The sequence below is a fragment of the Cetorhinus maximus genome, chromosome 8 (assembly GCF_964194155.1).
Source record: "Cetorhinus maximus chromosome 8, sCetMax3.hap1.1, whole genome shotgun sequence".
Classification (NCBI taxonomy): Eukaryota; Metazoa; Chordata; class Chondrichthyes; order Lamniformes; family Cetorhinidae; genus Cetorhinus; species Cetorhinus maximus.
This window is the reverse complement of record NC_135886.1, coordinates 12,809,346-12,825,338: the sequence shown is the minus strand read 5'-3', so window position 1 is coordinate 12,825,338 and position 15,993 is coordinate 12,809,346. Positions and strand designations below refer to the sequence as shown.

The 15,993-nt window shown below is 41.5% G+C and overlaps 2 protein-coding genes across 8 annotated transcripts in view; one reads left to right on the top strand and one right to left on the bottom strand.

Annotated features, from left to right (window-relative positions):
- rhocb (ras homolog family member Cb) overlaps window positions 1–5,226 on the top strand; it is a 38,213-nt gene extending 32,987 nt beyond the window's left edge. For all 5 annotated transcript variants that reach the window (XM_078546454.1, XM_078546451.1, XM_078546452.1 and 2 more), the window contains one exon: window positions 3,980–5,226. In XM_078546454.1, the coding sequence (XP_078402580.1) occupies window positions 3,980–4,150 (171 nt within the window). In that variant the 3' untranslated portion in view covers window positions 4,151–5,226. The remainder of the gene's footprint in view (window positions 1–3,979) is intronic.
- Window positions 5,227–10,792: 5,566 nt separating this feature from the next.
- Window positions 10,793–15,993, bottom strand: part of LOC144683437 (putative helicase MOV-10) — a 69,796-nt gene continuing 64,595 nt past the window's right edge. For 2 of the 3 annotated variants that reach the window (XM_078546447.1, XM_078546449.1), the window contains 4 exons: window positions 15,354–15,479; window positions 14,720–14,808; window positions 13,348–13,466; window positions 10,793–12,348 (listed from right to left, as the gene is read on the bottom strand). In XM_078546447.1, the coding sequence (XP_078402573.1) occupies window positions 12,284–12,348; window positions 13,348–13,466; window positions 14,720–14,808; window positions 15,354–15,479 (399 nt within the window). In that variant the 3' untranslated portion in view covers window positions 10,793–12,283. The remainder of the gene's footprint in view (window positions 12,349–13,347; window positions 13,467–14,719; window positions 14,809–15,353; window positions 15,480–15,993) is intronic. The other variant, XM_078546448.1, reaches the window with a different exon arrangement.

Sequence of the window (15,993 nt, the reverse complement as noted above, 5' to 3'; positions counted from 1 at the left end):
GCAGTACCAAAGTCTCTATTGATTCTGTTCTAATGGGCTTGGGTGGATAGACCAACCAAGTTACAATGGTCTTTGGCAAGATCTCCACATTCCAACAAACCCTTTTGTAAAAGCTCAACTCATCAACTTGCCCTCTGATTCTTCCTGTTCCAGTATCTCATCTCTAACCTGTCCCTGGTGTTAGTGTGAGCCTACGCTTCTCGATTGTTTTCATCTGCTTATACAGAATATGCTAATCTGGTCTAACCTACATTTTGTGCGAATTTAGTACTTTTATACTCATGGTTCTATAAAACTGCTTGTTGTCTGGCTTTATCTACTTTTTTTCTTTTTGAGAATTTGTACATTTGAGCCTTTGAATCTTGTTAGCATCCATCCACTGCTTTTTCTTTCAAAATAGGTTCATGCTAAATTGCACCATCAGAATATCTTTATATACATTAACTGTCCCAGCAGTCCTTTCTTCAGAAAAGATCTTTCAAATCTGCCATGCCCTTCAGTTTTCAGTTATCCTGAGTTTAAAATCAAGCATCCATTTCTAACACTTGATTCATTATGCCTCAAGTTTGGCCTTGGAATTATCTGCAGTTAACTGGTTTATCCTTTAACTTATTGAATAAAGGAGTTATATTTGCTATTCTCCATTACTGCAGCACAACTTGCATAGAGAATTGTGAAATTTATGGTGAGCAACCCTGCTATCTTTGACTTTCAGCAGCTTTGGGCTGATGTTATCAGGGCCCAGTATCTGATGTCCACCTTGAGTTTAAGTTCTTTTATAGTAATTGCTAAAACAATTATTACTCCATCTACATTTTCACTGTCATTCGCTAAAATTAAATATTTAATTATCCTTCAATTAACTTTCTAATTCTTGTGAGCCTACCTTCTAACTTGCACTTAGAATGCCCTTGCTATAATTTGCTAGCCTCCTTTCAACCCTTCTTCCAACTACATAGGCATGCTCTTCAGTGTTGGCCTCTAGTTATCTGCCTTTAATTTCTCTAGAGGACTTTTGCACCACTTTTTTGGTCTCATGGAAGTACTTTTTTTTTGTGGGGCTATAAGGAAAGAACGAGGGTGAGTGAGACTAGGGACTAATTGATAGCTCATTGGAAGCTGGTACAGGGCCTCCTGTACTGACAGATATGGTTTACTGATTATTTCCACCACTAATCTATCTGTCCTGAATTTTTTTGGGCCCAACTGCACTGCTGAACTTTTGACTCTGGTTCCATACCCTTTTGCTCTTGACTCTTTATACTGCACCAACTTTTGACTTATGGCTCCTGTTTTCCAGTTCCAATCCAGAACATACCTTCAAGTTTGAGTGACTTGAAGGTTTGGAATGGAACAGTGGATACTTGCATTTCTATGCCTCCCTAAGTTCTTTGCATATAATTACTGTGACGAGTACTTTTGTGGGAAGCAGCATCTAGTATTTCTTTCAAATGAGTGAAATTGTACATATTTCACAGTCCAACAGAAGCTGGCTAAGATTAAAATTCTAAGCAGCAGCTTTTTAGGTCAGCAACTGAACTAGGTCAAGCTATTTTGAGTGGACTTTATTTCCAACAGGATGTTTACTCCACCCTCTGGTTCATATTGATTTTTCTCAGATGCACCCACCCCCAGATTCATACTTAAAAGGACTTGTTTCCTCCTTTTGAGGAAACATTTCCATTTTCTCCTCTGTCAGAGTTGCCAGCATATCAGATTAAAGTGCCAGAATTGTCCAGCCTTGGTGGGGCAACCCTCTTTATTTTTAAAAAAAATCTGACTTCAGTTACTGTGTATCTGAGGCAAAGAATAACAATTAACACGTACTGTTTCAGTCCATTTTGTGATTCAAGCATTTGGCTCCATACTGTAGGGACCTGGAATTCCCTCTAGCTTAGGCATAGTTGAAGGGTTCTGGGGAGGGGCACAGCCTGGGTAACTCAAAGCAGCTTTCTCTCTTGCATTTGACTGAAAACATTGAAGGTGTTGCTTTCTACCTAATCTGATATATTCTGTATAATTTGACTTTCAAATTGTGTACTCTAATCACTTTATTTTCCTAGCAGATCAGTCTTCACATATGTCATTGGTAGAATAGTTCATTGTTCTCACAGTGGCTTACTTCCCTATTAAGAGTCACTTTGGTTCATTGGAAATGTAGATTGGCTTAAGGAGGATACAGGTAGCATGAGTATTGCGAGATGTTTGTGAAATTGTGGCAATGTATTTGCTTTTACCTGAAGAGGGGTGTTTTCTAAAGCACCAAAGTAACTTTTTTCTTAATGCCATGGGATTGCTAATATCCATTGTGCCAGTTGGGCAAGTACTTAACTCCTTTTTGAAGGACAGTACCTCCATACTTTAATTGGAGTATCTTGAGACTACCCTTTCAATGCTGCTCAAACACATTCAGCTGTGGTTTTATTTCCTAGACTCAACTATTCCAGTGCCCTCAACCAACCCTGCACCCTCCATAAACAAGCTCATCCAAAGTTGTCGTCCTCCGTCCTAACTAGCACCAATTCCTCTGCCCCTGTGTTTACTGACCTACATTGGCTCCCACTCCAGCAATACTTTGGTTTTAAAATTCTCATCCTTGTGTTCCAATATCTATAGCCACATACACAACCTTTTGCAGCACTCATTTCTGCAGTTCTTCAATTCTGTTCTCCAACTTCCCACTTGCTCCTTTTAAAACCTACCTATTCTCCCTGCTTCAGAGTAAGCAGGTGGGAGGGGGAGGAAAGATTTTCAGTAATTGAGATCAAAGGACAGAATGCCAAGGGTTGAATTGAACATGATCAATAGTATTATAACTGAATTACATGGAATCTGTGGCACAAAATGCATTTGGAGACTCAACACTTTCAAACACCATGTCTGTAACGAGAGCTCCAAGACTAGCTTGGGGTTAAAGTTCCTGTACACTACAATGTTTCAGGCCTCACCTGTGCCCTTACTGTATCTAATATTTCAATTCCTTCCACCAGCCATCCTGTTTCTTATACAGCACCAGCAATTGTGCCACAAGTTCTGGATCAAACCTAGTTTTGTTGAAAGCTGACCTGACTCTGTACACTTTTAAAGGAAAAAATTAACAGCCGCTTGGGAAAGTATGGACCCAAAAGTTGGCACAGTTTGGATCAGGGCATATTTAGCTCTGGTGTAAAAGAGGGTGGGTTAAGGTAGTGCAGTCAGTGCCTATGACTGAGATGGAGTTGGATAGAAGTATCATGTTAATCTTGTTGGCAGAATTTGAACTCCATGGGATAGAAGGACAGGAACAGCATGGATACAAAATTGGCTGAGTGAGAAACTGAATGGCAGGTTTTTCTTTTGGACTAAAGAGGATATACAGTGGTGTTTCACTCTGTTTAGTACTAGGACCACTCTTTTTGAGGTGCACTGGATTTGGGCACAATTTCTGAATTTACAAATGAATGAAACTTGGAAATGAAAATGTAGTAAACAGTGAGCAAGACATTGGTAGATTTGGACATAGGCTGGTGGAAAGAGTAGACACATGGCATATTAAATTCACGAGTGTGGCTCATTTTGGTAGGATGAAAGGATACACACCAAACAGTTGCTGTTTTAAAAGGATATAAGAAGAGACCTACAAACCAAGTATATGATCCTGGGGTTTTATCAAATACAAGTGAGAAAGTTGTACTAAATCTATATGAAATACAAACCAGCTGGAGTATTCTGATTTTTGAGTGTGCACTTTAGGGAACACTATGGAGAGGGTACAGCCAATGTTTCAGGGATGGGGGATTTTTAAGTGAATAAATAGAAGCTGAGGTGGTTCTCCTTGGAACAGATGGCCAAGAGGAGGATTGGATGCTGTTTAAAATCATGACGGCTTTAATTAGAAATTCAATAGAGCCAGCACAGACCAGTGAGTCAAATGGTCTTGCTCTACTAATCTCTAATCATGTGATGTTTGCTCATGCTAATGCTGTGGTTTGTACTGTAGGAACCTGTGAAGCCAGAGGAGGGACGGGACATGACCAACAAAATTAGTGCTTTTGGCTACATGGAGTGCTCTGCCAAAACAAAGGAAGGAGTTCGGGAAGTCTTTGAGATGGCCACGCGGGCTGCATTACAAGTCAAACACAAGAAGAGACGCAAGTGTGTACTGTTGTAGGATCTGATGCATACTGTCGCATGTACTGTATCAGCTGTAATAACATTTATCAAACTTTTTACACAGTATATGGAGATTTTCCTCTTTCTTCCCCCGGTTTTCAAATGGCTATTTTTCAAACACTTTAGTCTGAGCCTTTTTTGACTTGCTGTGTAATGCTTAGTATTTGAATAGTGATGGGAGGAGCCTAGTGTTGATCTGAGATCATGAACACCAGCACCTCATGACAGTGGGTTTAAGCACTGTAAGTTCAGGGGGTGAGGGGGGATTTAGTACCATTTGGGTATCTACATTGTTATAAAAAAAACTCATTATAAAACCAGATAATTATATAGTGTCAAAACAACTTTTCTGCATAGTTCCATTTAACTTGAACATTTGGTACAGAGCATGAAATAGTTTGTATAATCATCTTCTGTAACCTGATCACTTTATTTGCTGAAATGAACTATTTCTCTACATTCTAAGTCTGTGCTGCTGTTTTTTTCTGTTATCTAAGCATTGCAGGCCAATCTGGGAGTAGTGCTGCAGACTCCTGTGAATGGTAGTTAACTAGCTTTTGTATAATTGCATTCTGTTCAGCAACTTGATTTTCTTTCTTTTTGTAGATTTATTGTATTGAGATTCAAGTTTGTATTGAACCTCTTTGTATAAAATGCTAACTGTCAACACTTAGTGATTTGTAAGCCCCTATCCTATCTGAGGGTTTATATTAACATAATCCTGTCTTCTGAATTTTGTAATAGTTGTGCAGAAATGACTCAGCCAGTTTATTGCAATTGCTATGAAGCTCTGCTTCCTCTGCACACACTTGTATTTGCTGCTTCTTAACTAGAGGCTGAAGCAGTTTTCCCAAAGAACATTCCACAATTGTTTAAATTCACTTTGGTCTGCAACCTGCACAGCCAGCATGTGCATCTATCCCCCCCTCTTGATCTGTTGATTTCAATCTTGTATGCAATAACCAATACTGTGGCTTAAATGTAAAATCATTTTGCTTTCATCCTGGGTTAAGCATTTCAGACAGTTGGCACTTAAATGTAAAAAAAATAATAAATTTAATGGAACACTTTAAACTGTGCCAGTAATCAGCAAAGCTTAACGTTATACTTTGGAATGCAGAGAAATATCCTGCACTAGCATCTTCAATGGTTTAAACTGTAAACCCAGCCTGAGATGCAGAACAATTGTTTTTGGGGCTTGATACACTGAGCAAGGTTTGCTCATGCATACTACCTTGCTGATTATGTATGCACAAACTTGAATTAAACATGGCATGTGTCTGTCAGGGCTTAATGGGGTAGTTGGTGAGAGGCTGCTCTCCCTTAGCTGGAGAGTTTAGAAATAGGATCCTTATCCTTGGGATAAGGGTCAGCCAGTTAAGGCTAAGATGAGAAATTTCTTCACTCAAAAGATTGAATTTTTGGTATTCATTTTTGAAACCCCCACCCCCCAGACAACTGGATGCTCAAGTCAGTGTCTTCTAGACAGGTCTCAATCTAACAATTCTATGGATAGGGTGGGAAGTAGATCAAACCGTGATGAATAGCCTGCTCCTGTTTCATGTTTTTACCCATTCTTGAAATTGCTTGGCATATTGTGACCCAGAATGCCATCATTTGAGGTTGAAAAAGAACAAGGTTGGGAGCAGCCTTCCCATTCCACCTGTCCTGAAGATGACCACAAAGCTGATGCAACTCCCAGCTGTGGAATGAGGTGAAGTAAAGGACCCCCCAGGTAAAAGTGATCATTTAATGTGATTTCATATTCCATTTAAGGAACAGCACTGGTGGGAAGACAGTTAGCTAAAGTGGACTGATTTTAGGGTAAAAGTAATATGATAGAGAAACAGTGGCAGATATTTTAAGGAGATTTCAAAGCTTGGTAAATATTTAATTGACAAGAGATGCTATGAGAAGGATTCAGTATCTGTGGCTAATTAAAGAAATTGTGGATGGCATCAAATTAAACTAGGATGTACAATTCCACAAAGAGCAGTGGTAGCCCAGAAGATCGAAAATTTTAAAACCAGCAATGGGTGACTAAAAGGGTGAAATTAGAAAACTAGCAAGCATGTAAACAGGAGAGTAGCTAAAGTGTTGGTCTCTTGGAGGGTGAGATGGGAAACAAAGAAATGATGGTGACTTTGAACCAGTACTTCATCTTCTACTGTAAAGACAAATCTAACATCCAAAGAATAGAAAATCGAGAGGCAAAAGGGAGGGAGATCACTAGAGAAAGTTCTTTGGATCAGACCTACCTTTGGGGAGAGATCCAAAGTGTCACAACCTCTACCACTGGTAGGGGTAAAGAAGCAGGTCCTGAATGCACCCCAGCTGGAACATGGATCAAACCCCATGCTGGTGGTCCAGTCAACTGCTCTCTGCCACTTCATTGAGTCAGTTGCTGTGGGAACATGCTACAAAATGCATGTAAAAGTGCCTGGAGCTATGAATAGCAATGGTAGAGGTTCCAACTTTCTTTCCACTGCATAACTGATCAGGAATCTCCTTTTACCACCAATTGGTGTATGTTGCAAGGGTTTGTTGGTTGGGAATGTGCCATGTTATGAACCTTAGTCATCAAGTCCTAGAGTAGGATTTGCACCTGGAACTTCTGACAGAGGCAGTTATGCTACCCACTGTACCCCAAGACATTCCTATGGGGAAAACTAATGGGACTAAAGGTTAAAATCCCCTGGACCTGATGGCTTTCATCCTAGGGTCTTAAAGGAAATGGCTGCAGCGATAGTGGATATATTGGTTGTAATATTCCTAAATTCTCTGGATTTTGGAACAGTCCCAATGCATTGGAAAACCACAAATGTAACATATTCCAGAAAGGCCAGTTAGTGTAACAAGGAAAATGCTAAAATCCAGGAGGAGCTAGAAGCAGAACATTATTTAAATTATTATACAATCAGGCAGAGTTGATGTGGTTTTGTGAAAGGGAAATGGTGTTTGACAAATTTAGAGTTCTTGATGTAACACAGTGGATATAGGGGAGACAGTAGATGTAATTTCTGAATGACATTTGATAGCTGTCTCAAGTTACTGCACAAGATGAGAGATTGAGGTGTTGGAGGTGATCTACTGGTGTGGATAGATTGACTAACAAAACAATTGGGGTAAATGGGTCATTTTCAGGCTGGCAAACTAGTAATGTGCTGGAGGGTTCATTGCTGGGGTCAAGTATTTGATCTATATTCATGATTCAGTTGAAGGGAAAACTTGTAGCCAAATATGCTGCTGATACAAAGATAGGTAGGAATGTGATTGGAAGTTTTATATTTTGAGGACATGGACATGAAGAGCCTGCAAAGCAATTATAGATGGGTTAAGTGAATGAACAAAAAATTGGCAGATGGATTATAATGAGAAAATGTGAGGTTGTCAACTTAGGCAGGAAGAATAGAAAAGATTCTTGGTCTGTTGGTACCAGCTGTGGAGGAAATGGAACCTGTACAGCCCTGAGGGGGTGCACCTAAAAGCCAGGACTGAGTTCCTTGTGGGGTAATTATATTTCACCTCTTTTCTATTTTTACTTAATTCTGAGTCATACAGACTCGAAACGTTAACTGTGTTCCTCTCGGCAGATGCTGCCAGACCTGAGTTTTTCCAGATATTTTTATTTTTGTTTTGGATTTCCAGCATCTGCAGTTTTTTGCTTTTATGCTGTTTGATTTGATCAGTCAATCACTGGGATGTATGGTTTACTTACATTCTTAACTATTTAACTTTCATGACTCTGTATCCACCAGCCTAATCAGGCAGTGCCTTCCCAGATTGCCAGAGTAATTTTTAGGTTTTTTTTTGCCAATTTAATCCTAAAACTGTCTTGTTACTCACCCTCCTGGTACTGGAAACCGTTTCTATACCCCTCTATCAAAACACTTCATGATCTTGATCACCTCTTAAATCTTTCTCTGTTCTTAGGAGAACAATCCTACCTTCTCTAATCTCTCCATATCAGAGGTCATTCTAGTAAATCTTCCCAAACCCCCTCTAAAGCCCTCACATCCTTTATAAACTTCCTGTAATTGCTTTTTGAATAAATTCAGCTGCGAAAGACAAAGGAAAATGTGAAAGTAGAATGACACCTTACCATAGGGGTACAGTGCCATAGTTAAGCGGTTAAGAAGGCACATGGAATCCTTTCATTTATTAGCTGAGGTATAGAATATAAGAGGTTATGCTGGAACAATATAAAACATTAGTTAGGCCCCAACTTGAGTGTGCCATTCTGGTCCCCTCATTACAGAAATGAATTAATTGCTCTAGGGAGGGTACAGAAGAGATTTACAAAGATGTTGCCAGGACTAGAAAATTGCAGCTATGAGGAATGATTGGAAAGGCTGGGATTGTTCTTCTTGGAACAGAGGAGAATGAGGGGAGATTTGATTGAAATGTACAGAATAGTGAAGGGCCTGGATAGTGGATGGGAAGGGCCTATTTACTTTAGCAGAGAGGTCAGTGGCCAGGGGGCAAAGATTTAAAGTGACTGCTACAATGATGAGATGAAAGGTTTTTTCACCCAGAGGGTGGTAGGGGTCTGGAAGTGATAGAGGCAGAAAACCTCACCTCATTTAAACGGTTTCTGAATGTGCACCTGAAGTGCCATAACCTGCAGGGCTATGGGCCAAATGCTGGAATGCGGAATTAGACTGGGAGGCTCAGTTTCAGCAGCACAGACACAATAGGCCAAGTGGCCTTCTGTGTTGTAAACTTACAACATTCTTTTACCTCATAAAATTGTAGAATTACTATTAGCCCTTGTTTTATCAAAAACAATCCAGTTCTGACATTGGCCTTGTAGGGCCTTTCACACACTGTGCATGTGTAGGACAGTTAAAACTAGATGAATGATCTTTACTTTTTAATCTTTCTCTCTATTCCCCCCTCCAGTGACTTTTATTTTCAGATCTAGGGCCAGATGGACATAGATAGTTGTACAGACTTGAGGGCAGCATGGGAGCAGGAAACAGTATCTGTACCTGTGGTGGCTGCAAAATCCAGGGCATGTATGCTGGTTTCCTGCCATGTGCACTAGTGTGTAGCAATGGCCAGCTGTTTCCACCTGTTCTTCCCTTTCATCTCTTCCCCCACACTAGGTGTCCAATAAACAGTAACTATTTTAAAGATCAAAACAAAAGCACAAACAGACTTAAAATATTTAAACTTTAACAAACACTGCAAGGGGGAGTTTCAAAGGAGGAAGTCTCCCCCAAAGAAAAGTGAAATCTTGCACCTCCCTTGCTACCACTAGAGTCTAGCTTAATGAATATGGGTACAGGCTAAATCTTCAGTGCGCTACTCCAGTGGCTGTTCTTTGAGTTTAGACAGTGTAATACCCCCGCTGCCATTCAAAATATTTACAGCACAGAATAAGTCCATTCCGCCCAACAAATTGACTTACCCACGCCTGTATTATGGGGAACAGGGAGGAATTGGGACGGACACAACACATTTTATACGTTTCTCCCCACCCCCAGCATGACAAGGATCCATAAAACCCAGTCCCAGGTCTAGCAACATATGAAAGGGGTCACCCTTCACTCTGCTCTTTTCTAGAAGTGCACGCTTACCCTACGCACCCCCTCTTGCACTTCCCAGCAGTTGTCACTGGACAAGCAGCAGCCACGGTTAGAGATTAAAAATGTGCTTAGAGAGGGGGGAAAGTGGTAGTCACTTTGTTAGAACACAGCCACACTTGAAAAGCAAACTCTCCACCTCACACACCCCCCCCGCCCCCCCCCCCCTGCCAACCACCAAGCTGATTTTTCTCTCCCGTTCCCCCATTGCACTTGAGTAGCAAAGCAGCAGAAATTACCAAATAGCAAGAGCAAAATATTGGCACCGCACAGCTTTAGTAACAGATCAACCACGGGGTTTGTCAGTGAATCATCAAAAAATACCTGTTTGTGTGACTGGCTTTTTGAATAAAAACTTGCATTTATATAGCACCTTGAATGTAGGCTCTTCAAAGGAAACATTATCAGACAAAATTCCATGCACAGCCATGTATGGAGATACAAGAGTGTAAGAAATGGGAGTTGGCCATTTGGTCCATCGAGCCTGGTCTGCCATTCAATAAGAATTATCTTTTAATTCAACTCCACCGTCCTACATCCCCATGTTCCTTGATTAGGACAGGTGACCAGAAGTTTTGTCAAAGACAGATTCAAGAGAAGAGAGAGGGTCAGAGATTTAGGAAGAGAATTGCAATAAGCAATTAAACATGTTAGATCTGAAAGAACCAGCTTTTCATTGCCATCTAGCTGGATGAACTCACTATGATGCCCAGTGCTGGAATAGCCAGAATGGCAAATTAAATTTTTCTTATCAATTCAGTTTTTGAATTTAAAACTTGATCCGGTTTGTCCCGCCTTAGTAGCAGCATATGGTCTCAGCAGCAATTGGGAATACAATCCAGGCTGATTAAAGTCCACTTCAGTGGTCAGTTGGTAAAGATTGTGAGATGGATTGGAGGAGGATCTGGAAGTTTGTTTGGTGTTCCAACCAATGTTCCTCCCTCAATCAACAGCACCAAAGACAGATGAACCAATCACTTGGGATCGTGCTGTGTGTGGCACATATGCCATATTTGCCAAGACTCAAGTCAGTTCTTGACAAAACACAACTGTTTGTTCTTTATATATAATTTATTTGAGATATCCAAATATTGCATCTTTTCTTCCAAATGGTCTGCCGCATACAAAATAAACTGATTATTCATCTAGAAAATACACTAGTGAAGAGGACTTCTACCAGATATCACAGTTCACAATTACATCAAAGCCACAATGCGGGGCTGAGTATTTGAAACTTAACAAGGAACACTCACAGCCGGAATCAAGCCCCTCATTATTTTCTTCCCTCAGTATTAACTTCTTATCCTGTTTTTGAAGTTGGCTGTAAAGGAGGAAGCAGCTGTTGACTAAATAAACCAGACACACACGCACACACGGTCATTCTGACTTTGGGCAGTTCCAGATCAGCCGTCTGTTATGTTTTTCTCCCTGTTTTCCATTCCAGAGATGTATAACAGGTGACCAATCCAGTATCTCCCCCCCACCACCCACCCCATATTCTATAATACGGACCAAGATCAAAATTACCCCTGAGTCTGAAATGGGACACAGTCGAACACAGGAGGTGCGTTACAGGAATCTCTGCATTCTGACAAATGCATGCAGATTACAAGGAGCTCCTGATAATACACACACAATCAATAAAGGAACATATATTGTTGCTAACCATGAAGATCAACAATAGTGAATCCAGTAAAAGGAGTTGACTCCTTAAAGGAGCACAAGGTAGGTCCATTACTACAGCTTAGCAGAGTAACAAGTAGTTAAACAGTGGGTAAACATCACGGTTTAAGATTCACTGCATCAATTAATCCACAAATGCTTCAGCGTCAGCAAGGCTCAGACAGCAGCATGGTTTCAAATTAAATATTCATCTTCCTCATCATGTCTGTTGGCTGGAGTACTGCTCCATAGGGACCATGCCCCACCCTGTACCTAATTGGCCATGGGAGGGGCTCACATTTTACCCTGTCCTGAAGTCCACACTGGGCCTGTTTGATTGCATTCAGATCGATGTTCCCCACCACTGACCTCAATCACCGAGGTCACTTAGGGCAAACCCTGCTGCCTTTCCCCTGGTGAGAATAAGCCAACTCAAATGGATCTGGAGTGGCACATGGGATCTTCTTAGTCAGTGTGGCTCAACCACACAACCCAAGCCATCGAGTGTGGATTTACAGAAGCCTTCATCCTGATACACAAGTGGTTTGAAAACACATATTTCATACCTGAACTCTGCTTCATACATAAAAAACATCAAGAACTTGGAGAAAACAGTTCAGAAATGCAGCAGTACCATAAAACAACAAAAGGTATCATCTCTGTAGAAAACAGTTAAAAATTCACAATTCTGAAATTACACCATTTATAGAAAGCACGATTCATTTAAGAGAATTGAATTTTCCTTTCCAATTTTTTTTAAATATATTTAAACATTTGACAAAAGCAGCTGAATTTTTTTCTCCACTTAAATTTTAAACATTCATTGTTTCAACATTTCTGCTTTCCTGTGGGTTTTTTTTCCTCTTTAAGATTCTGTTTGATCAAGCTTCACTTCTCCATTCTGGCTCCAGCTGCTGCTGGATAACACTGACAACATCAGGATCTGCTAAAAAAAATCAAATAGTCAGTTCGTTGGACAATGTTTCACCAATTATGAGTCACAACCTCCCACAATTATATTCTCAAAGCATGAAGAACAATATTTAAGATGGAACAAGAAAATGCCACTTTGCCCCATCAATCCTGCTCCTATCTACAACACCACCCCCCACCCCGAGTCTAACTGTTCACTGCCCACACCGTCAATTGATCCCCTAATTATTTCCCACACCACCACCCCCAAAAAAAATAAAGCAATGGTGTCACCCTTTCTAACCTTCCATCCCATTTCCCTACAGGTATCAAATAGTATGTTAAAGGTGAAATCCATTCCATTCAAGAACAGTTTGCTCCTTATGACTCAATGGCAAATGTTTTCAACCTTGTTCTCCCCAGTCTCACTTGAGGCTTCTGAATTTTGTACTTCACTCATCTTCTAATTAGCTTGTTTAATTCAGCCCCGTCAACACTTAATTATATCCTCAAGAACTAATCTGCTGAAGGTGCTCAAGCAAAATTCACAGACGTAACCTTCCAGCAATCGAAAGATGACACTGGCTCAAGTTTTTGATGAATCTTTTCGTGTCCACTTCCACAGGCACTGACTCTTGCCACAAGCACTGGTATCTCATCCAAGTGGTCAGAAAGGAGCCTGACAGTAAGTGGCAGCAGGTTATCTTTGGGAGGGAACATGGGAGCCAAGCTCTACCCTGACCTCTGAAGGGTGGAAAGTCCCAACAGGAGTCAGCGACCAAGAACCACAGCTGATTCACCCAAAGACTAGGAATTGAGGTCAGATGGGGCCTTTTCTCAGTGACAGAGAGAGACACAACCACCAAAAGCCCCAAACAAATTGAATCAAAATCGCTTATATAAACAAGCTGCTCTTGAGAACCAAATTCTGTGTGATTCAAATTAAGTCAATGTGATTGGGCGGGGCGTGGGGGGGGACACACCTGCAGACTTCATTTAATCACAGCCACTTCATGGCGTCTCTGAATGTTACCTGTTGGTTCAGTATCCAGGCTGAGCTGTCCAAGGCGATCTACTAAGTCACTTTCCAGGTCATCACTGTCATACTCATAGCCAGTGTAGGCCCCTTTTGTGACACAGTAATTCAGGAACCTGCAGGCGAAACACAATCAAAGGTGGACATCCAAACAGCAGGACAGGTACAATGGCGATTCTTGGCTCCAATTTGAAATTCTCATCCACATGTCCAAAACCCTTCATGGCCTTGCCCTTCCCTAGTCTGTAACCTCTGTATTACACCCCTCACAAGCTCAAATTCCAGCCTCTCGAGTGTCCCCAGTTTCCTTCGCTCCACCACTGGTGGCCGTGCCTTCAGCTGCCTGGGCCCAAGCTCCAAAATTCCCTCCCTAAACCTCTATGCCTCTCTCACCTCCTTTAAGAAACTACTTAAAATCCTCTTTCTCTGACTGAGCTTTCAATCACCTCTATTACTGTCTGCTCCTTTGGCTCGATGTCAGGTTTAATTTGATTTATGCTCCTGTGTGCGCTCCTTTGGCTCGATGTTGGGACATTTTACTATGTTAAAGATGCTATATAAATGCAAGTTGTTGCTGCTGAGAGTAACATTCACCAGCTGGTAGCTGCCCTCTTAAGGCTCTCGCTGCAAGTATACCACAAAAAATCAGCAGGAAGAAGGCGGGTCACACAGCTCTGCTCAATCCTCTCCTCCATTCACACACTGTTCAGCAGGACAGAAACCCACACTGGAGGTTTCACTCCATGACCCAAAGGCTAACGATTCCATTGCTCACTGCCCCAACCAAGACCTACTAATTAAACACAGACCAGCACTGAACTCATAATTTCTCCAATCGGATCGAGCAGGCACTTGAACTTCTTCAATTCAACAAATTGAACTGCCAGCTCTGGTCGGACACAATTCTGGAGGTTTCACCGCAGGACCTTCTGCTTCCAAAGCTCCGCCCCTACGCTCCCATCATTGGCCACTTGGTCCATCCATATTCATGAGGCTTCACTTTCCCACACCAAGTGTAAACTAGACACGACTGTGTTACTAAATTAGATGATTCTTGACTCTCAGTCAAACAGCCAATTTTCCCCACATCCAATATTTTTTTAGTGAATTGTTGAAAGAATACATGAACATGTTTTTTTTTAATTATTAATTTGGTCCACAGCAGTATCCTGGAGTTTAATCCTCAATCCCCAGAGACTCCAGGACAATCCTGGAGGGTCGGCAACTCGAGCAACAGCACTATTTCAGCATGTTCAAGCTTTAGTTAAAGGTCAGGTGTCAGGCAGTAGCTGGCACCTGTACCATAACTGGGAAATCCAACTAGTACCAGCTACATGATACAGAGCAATAGAAAGGAGCGTTCACCTACCTTTTCCAGTTTGGGTCATTGCGGAGGATTACGGGGTTTCCCACCACTATCAGCAGGGCCTTGGCTCTGGTTAGTGCAACATTAAAGCGCTATTGAGAAGAGAGAAGATTATTACTCAAGATTCATCACAAATATATCTGTACTGTACAGAGCATTCCCGGTAATCCAGACTGGTAGAGCGTGAGAGGGAGAATGAGAACGCAATTGGTACTCAAAAGAGAAACACATTACCTCCAGCCGTGGCTCACTCTATAACTGCTGATTCAGGAGGTCCAGCCCCAATCTGAAATCTCAAGCCCGTATTTTAGAGAGACATTCCCAGCGATGCAAAGGGAGTGCTGCACAGTCACAGATACCGTCTTTTGAATGAGACATTAAACAGAGGCCCTGTTTAACCCTCTCAGGTGGACTCAAGAACCACCAGACAGCTGTGTGTCCTGGCCATTATTTATCCCTCACTCGAAATCACAGAAATAGCTGATTTGGTCATTATTTGTGGGAACTTGCTGTGCACAAATAAGTTGCTACACTTCCTACAATAGTGACTACACTTCAAAACTAGGGGAGGGGGTGAGGAAAGCTCCAGGGATGTGGGGAATGGGGAGAGTTTTGGAAATGAGATGTGACAAAGTACCTTTGGATTATTAAGGAAGCCCAGGTTGAAATCCTTGTCCATCTGCAGATAATCAGAGCTGCTGCGAACTGTGGAGATGATGATCACCTTCCGTTCCTGACCCTGGAACTCCTCAACTGAGCCCACCTAAAGAAATTTAAAACACTCAAAGTCACAGTGCCCACCACTCATGCCCTCTGGGCTCATCACTCCCAGCTGGCCAAATCAGGCAAGTGGCATTAACCATCTGCCATCACCATGGGCACCAATTACAAAAGAGTCACAAAAACCCATATTAAATCAATCGGGCTGTTCAATAAAGTTTACAAAGCCTCTGCTGGTTTCAGACCAAAGTCGAAATCTTCAATTGGCTTGTTAAAGTGCGAGGGTTGAGATTCTGTATGCAACTGCTACCAATTAGGAAAGGCCATCACCAGATGAGAGTTTATGAATAAAAAGTTAGATTATTTTTGGTTTTGGAGTCGGCCCTGTAATAGTGGGAAAAATCACATTAACACCAACGCACTCAAGTGGTGGAGACTCGCCATTGCTCGGCTGACCAGATTTTAAACTCTCAGGTTAACCTGAATTAGGGGCCCTCTGTTACTCCACTCAGGTGAGTATACCATCTTATCTTTGGAAGCTACAATCTGAATGAGCA